The sequence below is a fragment of the Quercus lobata genome, chromosome 5, assembly GCF_001633185.2.
Source record: "Quercus lobata isolate SW786 chromosome 5, ValleyOak3.0 Primary Assembly, whole genome shotgun sequence".
NCBI classification, from domain to species: domain Eukaryota; kingdom Viridiplantae; phylum Streptophyta; class Magnoliopsida; order Fagales; family Fagaceae; genus Quercus; species Quercus lobata.
The window spans coordinates 70,830,876-70,846,444 of record NC_044908.1 but is presented as its reverse complement, the minus strand read 5'-3'; the positions used below and the strand labels follow the sequence as shown (position 1 = coordinate 70,846,444).

The 15,569-nt window shown below is 32.7% G+C and overlaps 1 protein-coding gene across 1 annotated transcript; it reads right to left on the bottom strand.

The window, feature by feature from the left end:
- Positions 1-4,999: 4,999 nt before the first annotated feature.
- On the bottom strand, positions 5,000-13,786 carry LOC115992670. The gene is made up of 4 exons (XM_031116896.1): positions 13,218-13,786; positions 12,844-13,013; positions 6,393-6,944; positions 5,000-5,826 (listed from the first exon to the last, which is right to left on the bottom strand). Exons 1-4 carry the CDS (start codon positions 13,753-13,755, stop codon positions 5,050-5,052), a joined length of 2,037 nt encoding a protein of 678 aa, XP_030972756.1. The 5' UTR covers positions 13,756-13,786; the 3' UTR covers positions 5,000-5,049.
- Positions 13,787-15,569: the final 1,783 nt, after the last annotated feature.

Here is a 15,569-nt window from a genome sequence, read left to right as displayed (position 1 = left end):
GACCTAAATTATCAAATTAAGTTATCACTTATATTAAATAAAAGACAAACAATCATTTAAATGTCAATACATAAAAAAGAAAAAGAAAAGAATAAACAACAACTAAATACATGAATATATATATTGTCTATAATATATTGATTATTATAATAATAAATAATATATTATAAGAAATTTAAAAAAGAAAGCAATGAAAAAAAAAAACAAATACCTGAAGCACACGATGACACAGCACAAGCACAAGCTGTCAAGCACAATGAACAGAAGCTTCACAAATTGAGTCACAAATTGAGGGGCCCACAACAATAGCTTACTGACAATTGTAATGAGAAAGGAACAAAATTAGTTACTTTTTATGGTCTAAATTCAACACATATCACGTTTACCCAAGAAAAATTGAACACAGTACATATATTTGGGTCCGGCTCCCCTCCCGTTTGAAACCCTCCTATTTTCTCCATTTTTTATTTTATTTTGATGAAGGACACGTGGTAAAGAAGTAATCTAACGATTAGAAAAACGCCAACACAATCTCTCTATTTTTCTAATCTTCTTTCCCTCACCTCTCCTCTTCTCTTTGCAAATTATCGTCATCACCTGAGCATGAGAGACCCATCAATGGAAACTTTATTCAACACAGGATACCAAAGGAAATGAAATCCAGTACCTCTCTTCTCTAGATGTTTGCCCAGAAAGACAAGAATTAAAAAGAAAAAAAAAAAAAAAAAAAAAACTGCTGCGAAAATCATTGTTAAATATAACAATATAAAAATCCGAAGATATTACCATTATCAATTTATTTGAATCATATAGACATAATATGGATCACAAAAGAGGGAATATTACTACATAGCAGAAGCACTAAGCCCAACCTCCAACGGTAAACAATCCCAATTAGGATTTTGATGCCTCTTATCTCCAACTGCAGACCCATCCACATCGACGAGCCACAGTTTGATTTGCTTTGAAATCTGGTTTTGAATCATAGCTTGCAGTGTGGGTTGCGTTTACAGTTGCCCAGTGACGGCGGTAATGTTGTAGAGAGAAGAGGACAGCCAAAGAATGAAATTAAGATGAGAAAAATTGAGTTGGTGTTTTTCTAATTCTTGAGTTGGTTTTTTTCTTTTTTTAATTCTTGTCTTTCTGGGTAAAAGATCTAGAGAAGAGAGGTATTGGATCTAATTTGCTGGATTTGATTTCCTTTGGAATCTTGTGTTGAATAAAGCTTTCATTGATGGGTCTCTCATGCTTAGGTGATGCGGTAATTTGCAGTGAGAAGAGGAGAGGTGAGGGAAAGAAGATTAGAAAAATAGAGAGATTGTGTTGGCGTTTTTCTAATCGTTAGATTACTTCTTTGCCACGTGTCATTCATCAAAATAAAAAATGGAGAAAACGGGAGGGTTTCAAACGGGAGGAGAGCCGGACCCCATATATTTAACTATTGCAATTCTGGAAAGTGCAGAACAAAGAGACAAAACCTTTACCTTTAAAAAAAGGAAAGAAAAGCAAAGAACTAAAATCTGAAAATATTAAAAAAAAGAAAGAAGAAGAGGGCAAAGGCAGATGACAGTGCAGTGGTTGTGGCGAGAAGGACTGAAGGAGGCTAAAGGCAAAGAGAAAGAACTGAAAGAAGAAAAGGAAGAAGAATGCAAAGCCCAAGTCCTCAACGAAGACAGAGAGAGTGAGAGAGAGAGAGAGTCACCTATTGAAAGATTTTTTCTGTTCTGCAATTGCAAGACTGCTGCAACTGTGTGGCGGCATGTGGGGGAGACAAAGTTTCAGCCTTTTCAATTTTTTTTGTCGTTTACAAGTAAGCCCTATGAAAATTAAAATTTTTTTTTCTCTTTTATTTGTTGAGATAATTGTTTTTTTGGCCTAATTTGTTGAAGTAATTGTTAAAATACCTGTATTCATTTTAAAGGTTTTAAAGGTGCTAAATATATAATTATTGTAATTTGTTTACATGTATTTGTGGATTATATTTTATTGAAATGAAAATTATATTTATTTTTAAACTTTATATAGATATATTATCAGGGATGGTGGGGTCAAAATGACAAAATTATTTAAGGATCTTCAAATTATTTAAGATAATTTATAAAAAAAAATTTGGGAGGCTAAGCGGAAAAATTTTTGGGGGACGGGGGGGCCAAGGCCCCCTCGGTCCTCACGTGACTTTGCCACTGGTGCACGCTCTATTTTTTCCAATAACTCATGCTAATTCATTGCCAATTTATCTACCAAGCCTCACCCTCCAAGTTTGTTTGTTTGGTTTTTTTTTTTTACCAAACTACCATCTCGTGTTTGAAGGAAAATGTTTGAATATTAATTTAGTTTAATTTTAGGACCATTGTCACAAAGTTTCAGGCCCATTGTCATCATGCACAACACTCATACTATTTTCGTATAGACTGCTACCATTTCTTGTAAAGGATCCATAAAGTGTGCTTATAATAAGCTTCACATTTTATAGTTTTATACATTAAAAATAAAAATCTTATGTTATTTTTTTCTCTTTTATCTCTCTTTATTTTAACATGTACAATAAAGATATCGTGAAATTCCGACCAATTTTTCACTTGCAAAGTTGCAGTATATCACACTCCTTTTTTGTCCTATTATTTTTTCTATTTTTGTTAAAAAATCGATTTTCCTAAAAACTTAAATTATTAGAAAATTGTGAATTTAATAATTTAACATAATTCTAACACTCCCGACTTTAAATAGGAGGTTGAGTAGAGGAGACATGATCAAACTTAAAACCTCCTACTCTGATACCATATTAAATTATCAATTGTCTCAAAAATTTAAACTATTGAAAATTAAAAAATGATAAATTTAATCATTTAATTACATAATTCTAATATCTTATTACCATACTAGAGTTCTCTAGCCTACCATCTTGAGTTTGTCAAACACTCCTGTTTCTCATAAAGTGTAACAACTGTTATGTTCAAGGATTATCATGTGTGAAAGTGATCTTACAATTTTTTTTTTTTGTAAAATCAAAATTCTTTCAAGAGCACTAAAAGATACAGTATTATTTTGAACTCATACCAGGTGGAACTCATCACAACCTCAAACATTCTTTTTACAAGCTAAGGTATTTTTTTTTTTTTTTTAAGGAAACTATATAAATTTATTTCACGGAATGTTACTCTATATAATGAGAAAGAAAAAAATAGGCATTCCTCTAATCGGTTGACTACCTCTATATTCTCTTTAGCGACCTTAGGAAGCTTTGAACAGTTAAGACCCAAGAGCGAGTCCAGATAGTATTTAAATCGAAGTGTTTATATAGGTTTTTTTTTTTTTTTTTGGCTAGAACAATTCCATAGTAACCAAAAATTCAAGAGTTGATTAAATACTATATATCAGACCAAACAATATTATAGAAACCATAAATTCAAGAGTTATATACATATCAACACTGTCTGTCTCTCTAGTGCCCATGAAGATTTCCTACGCATATCCAGGGCCGGCCCTTTCATTAGGTCAATTAGACCATTACCTAGGCTTCTAAGTGGAAGGGAGGCCCCAAAATTTTGAAAAAGTAGGGATAGGTAGGAAAAAAAAATTAGTTTAAGAAGAATAAAATAAAATTTTGGCACATCCTTGTAACTAAAGGAAAAAAATTCTAGTATATCTTGCTAAACATTGGTACCACCAAAAATTCTTTGCTTTAAACAAAATTAATTATCCCAAAAATAACGTCATTATCCTCTAGATAAACCAAAATTCAACAAAATAAACTACAAAATCCGGTCAAAGAAATTAGCAACAAAACAATCACAAACCACAACAAATAAAAAATATACAATCCCTAAAATTATTACCGTTTCTATTTCTCATTCTTGCTCTCTGCCTCTTTCTCTTAAGTCTCAGCTCTTGCTCTCTGTCTCTCTCATTCTTTCTCTCTACTGGCTTCCTCCAATCTGAATCAATAATCATCCGATCACATCTGAAGACTCTAATCTGAACTGAGGACTGACCAACTGAGGTATAGTTTTGTTCTCTTTCTTTTGATTATGCGTTTTTGACTTTTTGTTCTCTTTCCTTTTGTTCTGTTTCTTATCTATTTGCTGGCTGGGGGCCACTAGGCCTACTTCTACATTTTATTCTGGCTGGCCGTTGGGCCTCGAAGACTTGAAGTAGTTTTTTATTTTCTTTAAAAAAAAAAAAAAAAAAAAAAGCTTGCGTTTGTTTTTTATTTATTTATTTTTATTATTATTTTTGTTATAGGTGATACTTCCATAATAGGGTCTGTTTTGGCTGGGCTTGGTTTATTCTTGTCTGGCTGGGCTTGGACACTTGAAATTCTATTTTGGTTGGGCTTCGGTTTTTTTTTTTTTTTTTTTTTTTCTTTAAATCTTGCATTTTTATATATGTATATTTTAGTTATTGGTAATATAAAGAGTAAGTCTTTAGGCCATTTTAGATACACACCATTATAAGTTTTTTTAAGACATTCTCCTATCTTCCTGTGTGTGTGTTAAAAATACTTAGTATACTTATAAAAAAAAAAAGTAAGTCTTTATTTTATGCAGGTGTTATTGTCTGGTGAAATTAAAATAATACTTTTTAATCAAGTTCTATTGCTCTATACTTGAAAGTTATTTTTTATTCTAGTCTTTATAAATATATTGTTTGATTAGAAATGTTTACTATAAAATATGTATCTGGATATGAAAAACTTAAAAAAAAAAAAAAAAAATTAATTGAGTCTCAAAAAGGATGAATGGATAAATTTGTTATTAGCAATAAAAAAATACAACACAAAATTTAGATGAAAATGTTACAAATAAGCATGAAATTTACCAAAAAGAGTTAGAAGATAATGAAACGATATAATTGCAAGAAAACAATGATGTTCAATTTTGCAATACAACAAATATTGATAATGAACTTCAAAAAAATTTAGAACATAAATTAAAAAAAATAAAAAAAAATCTTATTTTAATTTCTGCCTTATGCCCCAAAATGTCTAGGCTAGCCCTACGCATATCAAGACAGAAGACTGTTTTTCATAAGTTCAACAATTTGGCTTTCTTAAACCGGGGATTGCGTGGTCTGTGATGTATCATGGCAACCACAGTGTTCTCCCACTGAGTTGTCTCGACAGGAATTATTATTGTTCCCACCTTGAAGGCGAATGGAGGAACTACGATTTTTGGCTTTTCGATTGCTGTGGAAGAAATAGGTGTCCGTAGACATAGTACGGCAAGGAAATGCCTCCATTATTTTCTTGAGCAAGTACTTGTAAGTATTTGACAGAGAAAGATAAAGAGGGAAATACGCTAGTGCAAAGATGCCAACTGGAAGGAAAGAAAGGGAATAGAGGAGAATTTTTGTCCACCTTTCTTTACTACGTATCATTAGGATGATCGTTGCAGAAAATGATATCATCATCATTGAAACGGAGAGGAAAAGAAATGTGAAGCCTAGCATGAGCTTGTTGGGAAGCGAATGCTTGAAGTCTTCTAATCTAAATGGTGCTGTGAGTATTGAAAGAAATATAACCACTGAGGTCAAAGCACAGGTAAGTGAGAGTACATCAGTTGCTGTGAAAACCACGAAGAAAGATTGATTGAGAAGGAGTGGAACACCAGTATTCTGGTTAGGACCTCCTGGTATTGTGTAGGCTGCGGCAAAGGCAACTGTCGCGATGAGAACTGCCACAATAGAGCATCCTTCTGCAGTGTGCTTTAGCCAATCTCTGGCAGCATTCCGGAGCTCTGTGTTGTTTTTAGCAAATAATCCTTCAGCAGTAAGCTTCTTCTTGTTCCGATGATCAATGAAATGGGCTTTTGTGACGGACTTTACTCGCTGCACACATAAACATTTACATGAGAACCACATTGACCAGCCAAAAATACATCCTTTGAAGAGGCCATCTTGATTATATATACATCAGAGGCTAATTCAATTAAATCCCTCTAGTACTGGATTGAGACATGTAAGTTTCCCAAAACTACATGCAACTTCAATTGGAAACTTTAGGGTACAGCATCTGAGGAATTACACTTTAAAGTTTACCATTTTTTAACTAAATAAGGCTGTTAAGGGGATACTTGACCCTTGGCATGTTGTCTACCAAGAAACTGAGAAAAAAAAAAGTGCAGTTAGCCTAAAAGCCATAGCTAGTTGCAACTATTATATGTTAATTAGGATCTTCTACATTTTAAATTGATCCATGTCATGATTCAGATTAAATATCATTAATATGAATATGTACCCAATATCATATCAGCTAAAATTTTAAACAAAGTTAACAGTATGTACATAATTAAATATAAGAAACAGGAATCCATTGATTTAACTTGAAACCACACACACAAGTTAACTGATAATGTTTTAGTAATAAATGAGGGTGGAGTTACTAAAAATAGCACCTCAAACCAGAGCAGCTCTTCTTGCAATTCGAGTGCAGGGCCTCGCAATTTTTCAGGAACATAATCATCTCTTTTTATTCCAACCATATGCAGAATGGAGTTCCCATCATTGTCAAGCCTTCGTACCAGCCACCTCATTGCTACTTCCATTGTCAACACAAGCTTGAAAACCTCCAACTGCCGATACTTGATAGCTACATGCAATATGGTCCGCCCTTCATTATCAATGTGCTCAACTGCCTGAGGGTATATTTCAAGTATTTCTCTAACGATCTCTATGCACCCTGACTTAGTTGCTAGAAACAATGGTGTAATTCCTCCAAGTTCCAGTACTTGTTGCAAAGAAATAGAAGAGGGCAGCTGATCCGGTTTATCCACATTCTCATTTGTAGTTGAAACATCAGAAGTAGTACCTCCATATTTGTGCAGCCTTGGTTTACTCGTGTCAATTCCAGAACTAGTGATCTCCCATGAGGTGTCTTGTTTTACTAACAATTTGGCAAGCTCTAACGCTGATTCATGGCTTAACTTTTCCATGGAAACGTCATTGCCCTCGGCCGAACTACAGCACATTTTGACTTTTGAAGAGTGAAATTAATTAGTAGCTTTATATAGACATTATAAACACATAATTGCTAAGAAAATTAAAAAGAAAAAAAATTCCAGGCTCTTCTAAATTCATCCATCAAATCATGTAAAGATTTTATCCTTGAGTAACCTTAAGCAATTTCATTACTAAAGAACTATTCAATATTGTATTTTAAAGGTCTGTAAGGATTTGTAGGGTTTAATATCTTTTTATTATTATTAATAAATAAATAAATAAATAAAAGTCCTCTAAAAAAAAGGCTTAAAGATGAACTATAGTCTGTAAACGACAAATTCGAAGGCTAAAACAATGCCTTCAACTATAATTTACTTTTAACCATGTAGCCTTAGACATTATAGTTATATATAAAAGTAAAAAATTAATGTATTAGCCAATAAACTATATAATTGTACTACAATATTGTTGGTCCGAAATCGAAATTACACACAAAAAAGGACACGAACTGATAATTTAGTATGTTTATATAAAAACCTCTTTTTAACTTATTGAATTATTGGTCAATGTATTTTTTAAGTTTTTAAATAAATTCGAGATTAGAGGTTAGTAACATATTATTGTATATATTTTAAATTATTTTAATATAAAATTTCATTTTTAAGAGAATATAAGGCATAACATCAAGAAATTATACTATTTTTGTCACATACGTAAACACTCGACACGGTATATGTGACCCTTCAAATCATTGATGACACTTTCCTAAAAATTTAATACATTTAAAAATGAATTACTTTTAGTTCACCTACCAAACTATTGGACATCGATTAAATGTCACTCCACAAATCATTGAAGATGACTGTCCTAAAAACTGAATACATTTAAAATGATTTGACTTTCACCTAATGAACTATTGACATTGATTACTGCACAAAATGTACACAATTCATATATCAAGTGTTGGCATACTAAAATAAAATGCGGTAAATATATGTGAAATAATGTGGGGGTAAGAGATGGGTTTAAATTTTTAGGAAAGAGTTTTATATATATATATATATATATATATATATATATACTTAGATTAAATTGGCGTAAATTTTTTATCTTATATCAAAATTAATTCTGTAAGTACAGAGCTTACATTAACTACAATGTACATAAGCATACTTTCCTGAACTATTACAATCACACACACAAATAATAATAATAATAATAATAATAATAATAATAATAATAATAATAATAAAATGGAGAGATTTAAATCAACAACAGAATATTATGTCTAGCTCTATGATTGAAGGAGTTCAATGACAAATACTATGATTGAAGGAGTTCAACCATGGATAGGCGGGATTGGATCAAGGTGTCCCACCCCCTATATATATCGGGTGGGAAAAACTCGGAATGGAAACAGAGTGACTTGGAGGTATTAGTCATCCATAATTGGGTAGCGTTGACATTAATGATGAAGTTAATATTGCATTGGTACCGGTCATATTTGGTGATATAAATTTCACATCAAACATAAAATTGGTACTGGTTTTACAATAAAAATTAAAATTAAAAAAAGTTATAAAACATTTCATCTAATCTAATACTTTTTTTTTTTTAAAATACTAAATATTTTTAACACACACACACAGGGGAGAAGGTTTTAAAGAAATTTACAATGGTGTATATCCAAAAAGTTTTATCTAATCTAATACAATAATTTAATGTATTTAGGCTAATATTTGGGCTTACAAAATATGTAGATTTTAATAACATGTTATAAATATATAAATAAATACATACATACAACTATGTGTGTGTGTGTGTGTGTGTGTGTGTGTGTGTGTGTGTGTGTGTGTGTGTGTGTTTATAAATAGCATTAACCTTGAAACAATATGCCAGTATCAATTAGTATCAAAATATTTCATTCTCCTACAAAGACTGCATTCAATACGAAATTTACTCCCTTGAATAGAGATGTGAGAGAAAGTAAATGAGCAATTATGAGAGCGATAAAAAGAAGACAAAGATAAAAGAAAGATAAAGCAATAGAGGAAAGATGGGTTGAGATAATACCAGAGAACAAAGTAGGGCGGGATGAGACAAGACAGAACAGGGGAGTAAAACCCATTAAATTATTGGTCAATGTACTTTTTAAGTTTAGGAAGAAGTTCGAGATGGAAGGTTAGTAGCATATTATTATATTTATTTTTAATTATTTTAATAAAAAATTGCATTTTTAAGAGAATATAAGGCATAACGTCAAGAAATTATACAACTTTTGTCGCATACGTAAACACTCGACATAGTATGTGTGACCCTTCAAATCATTGATGACTCTTTCCTAAAAGTTTAATACATTTAAAAATGAATGACTCCTCAAATCATTGAAGATGACTATCCTAAAAACTGAATACACTTAAAACGATTTGACTTTCACCCAACGAACTATTGACGTTGATTATGCACAAACTGTACACAGTTTATATAAAAAGTGCAGTTATAAGGAACGGACGCTATAAGTTGAAACTCTCTAAAAAAAAGTGTTGGTATACTAAAATAAAATATGGCCAATATTTGTGAAATTATGTAGGGATAAGGGCCAAGAATCAAATTTCCAGAAGAAAGTTTCATACACATATACACTCAGATTAGATTGGACTAAAATTTCTATTTTGTATGAAAATGAATTCTATAGGTACGAAGTTTACATTAACTACGATGTAAGAATACTTTCCTAAGAGCATTCTATCCTATCCTATTTTATCAACCCAAAAAGTTACTTTATCAATTATACCATACCATTTTACAATACACCCGGCATCCCAACTTTTATTTTACCATACTACACATTAAAATAATATACATTACCTATTAAAATAATATAACATATTCTAATTCAACTCTTCCTCTCTCTTCTCCCCCAACTCTCTATTTCTCTTCCTCGGTCTCTTTCTTTGAACCACCAACCACCTGAAGCCTGGCCACTGGCAACCGGCAAATAGGAACTAGCCACCACCCAAACCTAACCAGTCACTACCACCAGCCACAAAAACCAATCACCACCACCATGCCACACACCAACCACCAAATACCAATCATCAAAAGCCATTAAATCAAACCCATTAAACCAAAAACCAACAAACCCCAATCAAAAGCCATTAAATCCCCAACAACCCCCACAACCAACCACTACACCAACCATAAAAACCATGCACCACCACCATGCCACACACCAAGCACCAAAAGCCATTAAATCAGAAATCAACAAATCCATTAAATCAGAAAACCAAACCACCACCTTGAGAGACCAAACCACCTATTAAATCAAAAAACCAAATCAGAAATCAACAAACCCATCAAATCACCACCTCCACCACCATCAATCACCACCACCGCCACCAACACATCACCCACAAACCAAAAGCCAAAACCCATCACTAAGAGAGCCGAAACCCATTAACCATAAAATCATCACCCTTACCCACGAACTTCAGAGACCCATAACCCACACTGACTTGAAAGAGCCACACCCATGAGCTAGAGGAGTGAGTCGGACTTGAGAGACCCATGGAGAGAAGACGGAGAGGTAAGGAAAGAGAGAGTTGAGAATGAAAAGGAGAGACAAAAGAGAGAGGAGAGAGAGAAAGAGAATAAATGTGATTAAAAAAAGAGATACAATAGTACTACAATGCCATTGTACATTTACGATGGCATTGTAGTACAATGCCAAAAAATTTTACAATTTTACACTTATAGCAGATTAGATGAAGCTCACTTTTAGTGCCATAATGCTAAAATATGCCTACATATGGCATTTACAATTCCTAATGTGAATGCTCTAAACTATTACAATCACACACACTGACACACTCAAATAATAATAATAATAAATGGAGAGATTTAAATCAACAACAGAATATTATGTCTAGCTCTATGATTGAAGGAGTTCAACCATGGATAGGCAAGATTGGATCGAGGTGTCCCATCCCCTATACATACAGGGTGGGAAAAACTTGGAATGGAAATAGAGTGGGCTAGAGGTATTAGTCATCCATAATTGGGTAACTTCGACATTAATGAGGAAGTCAATACTGTACTAGTATCGATCATATTTGGTGATATTAATTTCACATCAACCATAAAATCGGTACTGGTACTTTGTACTCTTCTAAATATACTAGATAAAATACTTATCAAAGATTTTTATTTATTTATTTATTTTTTGGGTATTTTAGTTGTTACAATAAAAAAGTTAAAATTAAAAAAGTAATAAAACTTTTATCTAATCTAATACAGTAGAGCAACCGCATCAGTATGTCTAAAAGATTCCGTCTATTTTATACAAAAAAACTTACTTTTTCTATTTTACACCATCACTTTTACAAAACACCCACATCAATTTATCTATTATACATACTTTTTCATTAAAATAATTTTTTTCTCACTTTTTCTGTTATTTCCCACCTACCCCCACCTAACTCTTCTTTTTTTTTTTTTCTGAGAGTTTGAATACACTCATTTCTTCTTCTTCTTTTTGTCCTTATCTCTATCTTTGCCTCTATTACTTCTCCTTTTTTTTTTTTTTTTTTTTTTTTTTTTCTACTTTTGAGAATCTTTTTCTTTCCTCTTCTTCTTTTACAATTTGGGTTTTATATTTTTATTATAGATGATGATTTTGGGTTTGGTTTGATTAAGGGCAGTGTTTTTGGGCGAAGAAAGCAAAATTTCGGTTTGGGTTTTTCTTTCTTCTTCTTTAGCATCTTCTTCTCCTTCTTCTTTTTTCAATTTCAATTTCAATTTGATTATTTATATGAATTTGTATATGGGTTTGATGAATTTGGATCTAGATTTAGAAAGATTTTGATGACTTTGTGGTGTGTCTGTGTTGTTGTGGTGGTGGTTGGCAGTACTGGGTTGCAGTGGTGGTGGTTAGTGGTGCTGGGTTATTGTGATGGTCAATTCCTTCTTCTTCTTCTTCTTCTTCTTGGTATTGAAGAGTGGGTGAGAGAGAGTCTGACAAGGCAAGAGAGAGGAGAGAAAATATATATATATATATATATATATAAAAAATAATAAATAGAAGAGTTACAGTAATTGTGCAAGAGTCTGACAAGGCAAGAGAGAGGAGAGAAAAAAAATATATAAAAAATAATAAATAGAAGAGTTACAGTAACCGTGCATATATGCACGGTTACTGTAGCAATTATGCATAAATGCACAAGTTTACACCCACTGATGTGGGTGTTTTTTTCTCAAAATGTGTAAAATGAGCAACTTTTTCTATTTTGCAAGATTTTATACATATTGATGCTCCTCTTAGTTTAATGTATTTAGGATAATATTTGGGTTTACAAAATATGTGGATTTTAATAACATATTATAAAGATATAAATAAATACATACATACAACTATGTCTGTGTGTGAGTTTATAAATAGTATTAACCTCAAAATAATATACTACCAATATCAATAAGTATCAAAATATTTTATTCTCATTAATAATAGTAGAAGTGTTTGTGGAGGTTCAAGTTTGTAGAAAAGAGTTTCACACATATATATACTTAGATTAATCTATAATAAAAATTTTATCTTATATAAAAATAAAATAAAATAATAAATTATTCTCCTACTAGAACTGCATTCAGTACCAAATTTACTCCCTTGAATAATGATCTGAGAGAAAGTAAAGGAGCAGTTATAGGGGCAAAATGAAATAAGATAGAACCGGAGAACCAAGTAGAGCAGGACGAGAAAAGACAGGACAGGGAGCAAAACCCATCCTCACTAAAGAAATATTATATATGAAATAAAAAATTCCTTTTGACAAGAAATATAAAAAAGAAAATCACACCATTTATATGTGCTGAGAAGGAGAAAAGAAGGAAAATAGTGTTGATTATGTTGACTTTATGATACTTATCCTTACTGGAAATTCTCTTGAGGAATCCACGTCTGCGCACCGGTTCAAAAGCTTTGGGGTTGCATGAGAGAAGCTGAAGGGCGGTCATCCCATCTTCGTCTCTTTCACCAACTAAATCCATGAACCGTTCGTGTGTAGCGATTTTCAAAGCTAAACCTGCACTTATGCCATTTTGTGTATGGAAAACACAGCCCCCCAAAACATAAAGCAAATCAAGAACAGTCTAAGGGGAAATTATGTAAATACAATAAGAATGGTGATATAGCTAGTTAAACAATATGTATACGGTAATTCGGGTTTTGAAAATACGATTTCACAGACTGTTTCCTGGGACTAGTTAAAGCGAGCTAGGGAACTAACCAAAGTGCTGAGAAAGGATGGCGATGTGAAGAATAGTGGTCTTGTCATTCCTCTGAACGAACTGTTGCATTTCCTTTTCACAATAGTTTAAACTTTTATCTGCCAGAAAGTTGAAAATCTCAGTTTTACCATAGCGAGCTGCTCGAAAGAGTGGGGTTTCTCCAAGCTCGTTGCGCATTCTTAACAACTCTTGATCTCTCTTTATCATCTCTTCTGCTACCTTCACCGAGCTTCCGTGGTCGAGAGTAGCTGCCTCGTGGAGGATTGTGTTTCCAGAACGGTTTTTGCGGCGCATTTTGTTGTCAGGGCAGGAAGGCAAGTCTTCGAGAAGACTGAGTACCAGGTCAGCTTGTTTCGAGTAAGCGGCCTTGTGGAGCACTGTGTCCTCGTGTATAGTCAGTATGTGTAACGCATGGTCCTCCATATGGGCACAGAGTTCTATCACTGCTTTCGTGTCTTCTTTCAGTAGAGCATCGTACAGCTTTCCATTTGATTCATGATCTTTAGAAACAACCCTTTTTTCCCCCGTGGAAACCATCAATTGAAGCTGTGAAGAGGAGAGGGAGGGAGGAAGGCTTTCAGAAACCAGAAAAGCTGGTTTATAGGTACGGAGGTTTGGGGACTTTGAAGGAAAATAATAAAGTAAAGAAATTTATTCAGATGCTGCTCAGTACTTCTCATCAATTATATTCGCGAGATTTAACTTTAGCTCTCACCAAAAAAAAAAAAAAGGATTTAACTTTAGCATTACAGCAATTATTGTTAGACTTTTTAACCAAAAAACAAAAAAATTATTGTTGACTTTTTTAGACATTTGTGGGCTCAGGTTGTGCAGTATACTTCAAATGATTTGTACTACATTTCTTTTTCTACAGCATAATGCTATGTTCGTCGTGGAAATGTACAATCGTACTATTTTTCTCATTCTTTCTTTCTTTTTGTTTTGTTGAACGAAAAAGGTTATATGTGTGATGATTGATTCTAAACGTTTCTAGACTCTTTAAAACATAAGATGTTTAACCTAGTTATTTAGTCAAGTGATTATTGAGATAAATTATTTAGATCTAGATTAACATATTAAAATCATATCATGTAAATAATGTGGAAATATAAAGAACACACAGTATGATAACTCAAGAAAACCAAACCGGTAAAAAACTTGGAGAGAATTTAACCTATCTATCTTCAAAGTAAAACAGATCTACTATAAAAAAAATTGAAGTTTGTACAATAGAACTTAAGTCACTAACATCTTATTGCTACCTCGATTAAAAAACTTACTACCATAACCATGTGACAGCTCCGAATCCACGGAAAACTTATTTCCTTGATCCACTGCAACCACAAGTACTCACACTTGTGACTTTTAAACTCCACTCAAAGGTTTCAGATCTTCTTTAAAATCTTTATGAGTGATCACCAAGTTCTTGATATGAATCTTCATCTTGATAACTCTAAGTGTGTATGAAGGTAAACACCTCTAAATCTCATAAAAGATTCAACACACAGCACATCAAAGACTTTTAAAACGTAGTTAAGGTTTTTTTCTTTTATACTTGGAGTAAAACATAAAACCTTACACGTGATCAAACAGGCTTGGGCTGAATTAGAAATTCTGTAGAAAAATAAATCTGTACAAGATTCAATCAGTCGAGTCTAATTTTCAATCAATCAAGCCTTGCAGATTTAGTCCAAAAAATTCTACAATCACTCGATTCCAATTTTACAAATAAACACACTTTGAGCAATCTAAACCTAGACTCTAATGTTTTGATCATGATTTGCCAACACATTTCAGATTGTAGTTCTAATACATTTAGTTCTTAAAGTCTTAGAACCTAACAGATTCTGCTCACTTAAACTTGTTATTGATGTTGTGGGGCACCCTTGGGCACATTAGGACTACCCACATCGTGGTACAGCATTTTTGTACGCACAACTCGAACCCTGTAACTCTTGAATTCACAAATATAACCAAGTTGGAGACTTACTATTTTTCTTTTCTTAGATGCTATATAAAAGCATTGGTTCACAAAAATAAAAAAGAAACTTATATTTTTAATAGTTTTTTTTTTTTTTTTTTTTTTTTTTTTTTTTTTTTATATTTATCATGTATTAATAAATACGTTACGTGTTAATAGGATCTTTTTATTTCTTTTTCTTGTACAGTAATGTTATGTTTGGTGTGGAAATGTGCACATGTAATGCCCGAACCAAAATCTCTAATTCCACCCTTGTCTGGGAAGAAGCATTTCTCATTCAATCCATATCTTGATTCTTAGGTGGTGGGGTCAATTTTGGAATGGCAAGCTTATTAAGGGAACTTGGGCTCATCAGCCTGGCCTCAAAGAT

Bases quoted from the DNA above. Each gene is read 5' to 3' on its own strand.
- LOC115992670 (XM_031116896.1), bottom strand. From the start codon at position 13,755: ATGGTTTCCACGGGGGAAAAAAGGGTTGTTTCTAAAGATCATGAATCA. The intron at 13,014-13,217 runs GTTAGTTCCCTA...GCATAAGTGCAG, and splicing joins CATCCTTTCTCAGCACTTTG to GTTTAGCTTTGAAAATCGCT. The intron at 6,945-12,843 runs GTCAACATAATC...AGTTCGGCCGAG, and splicing joins GTAAGGATAAGTATCATAAA to GGCAATGACGTTTCCATGGA.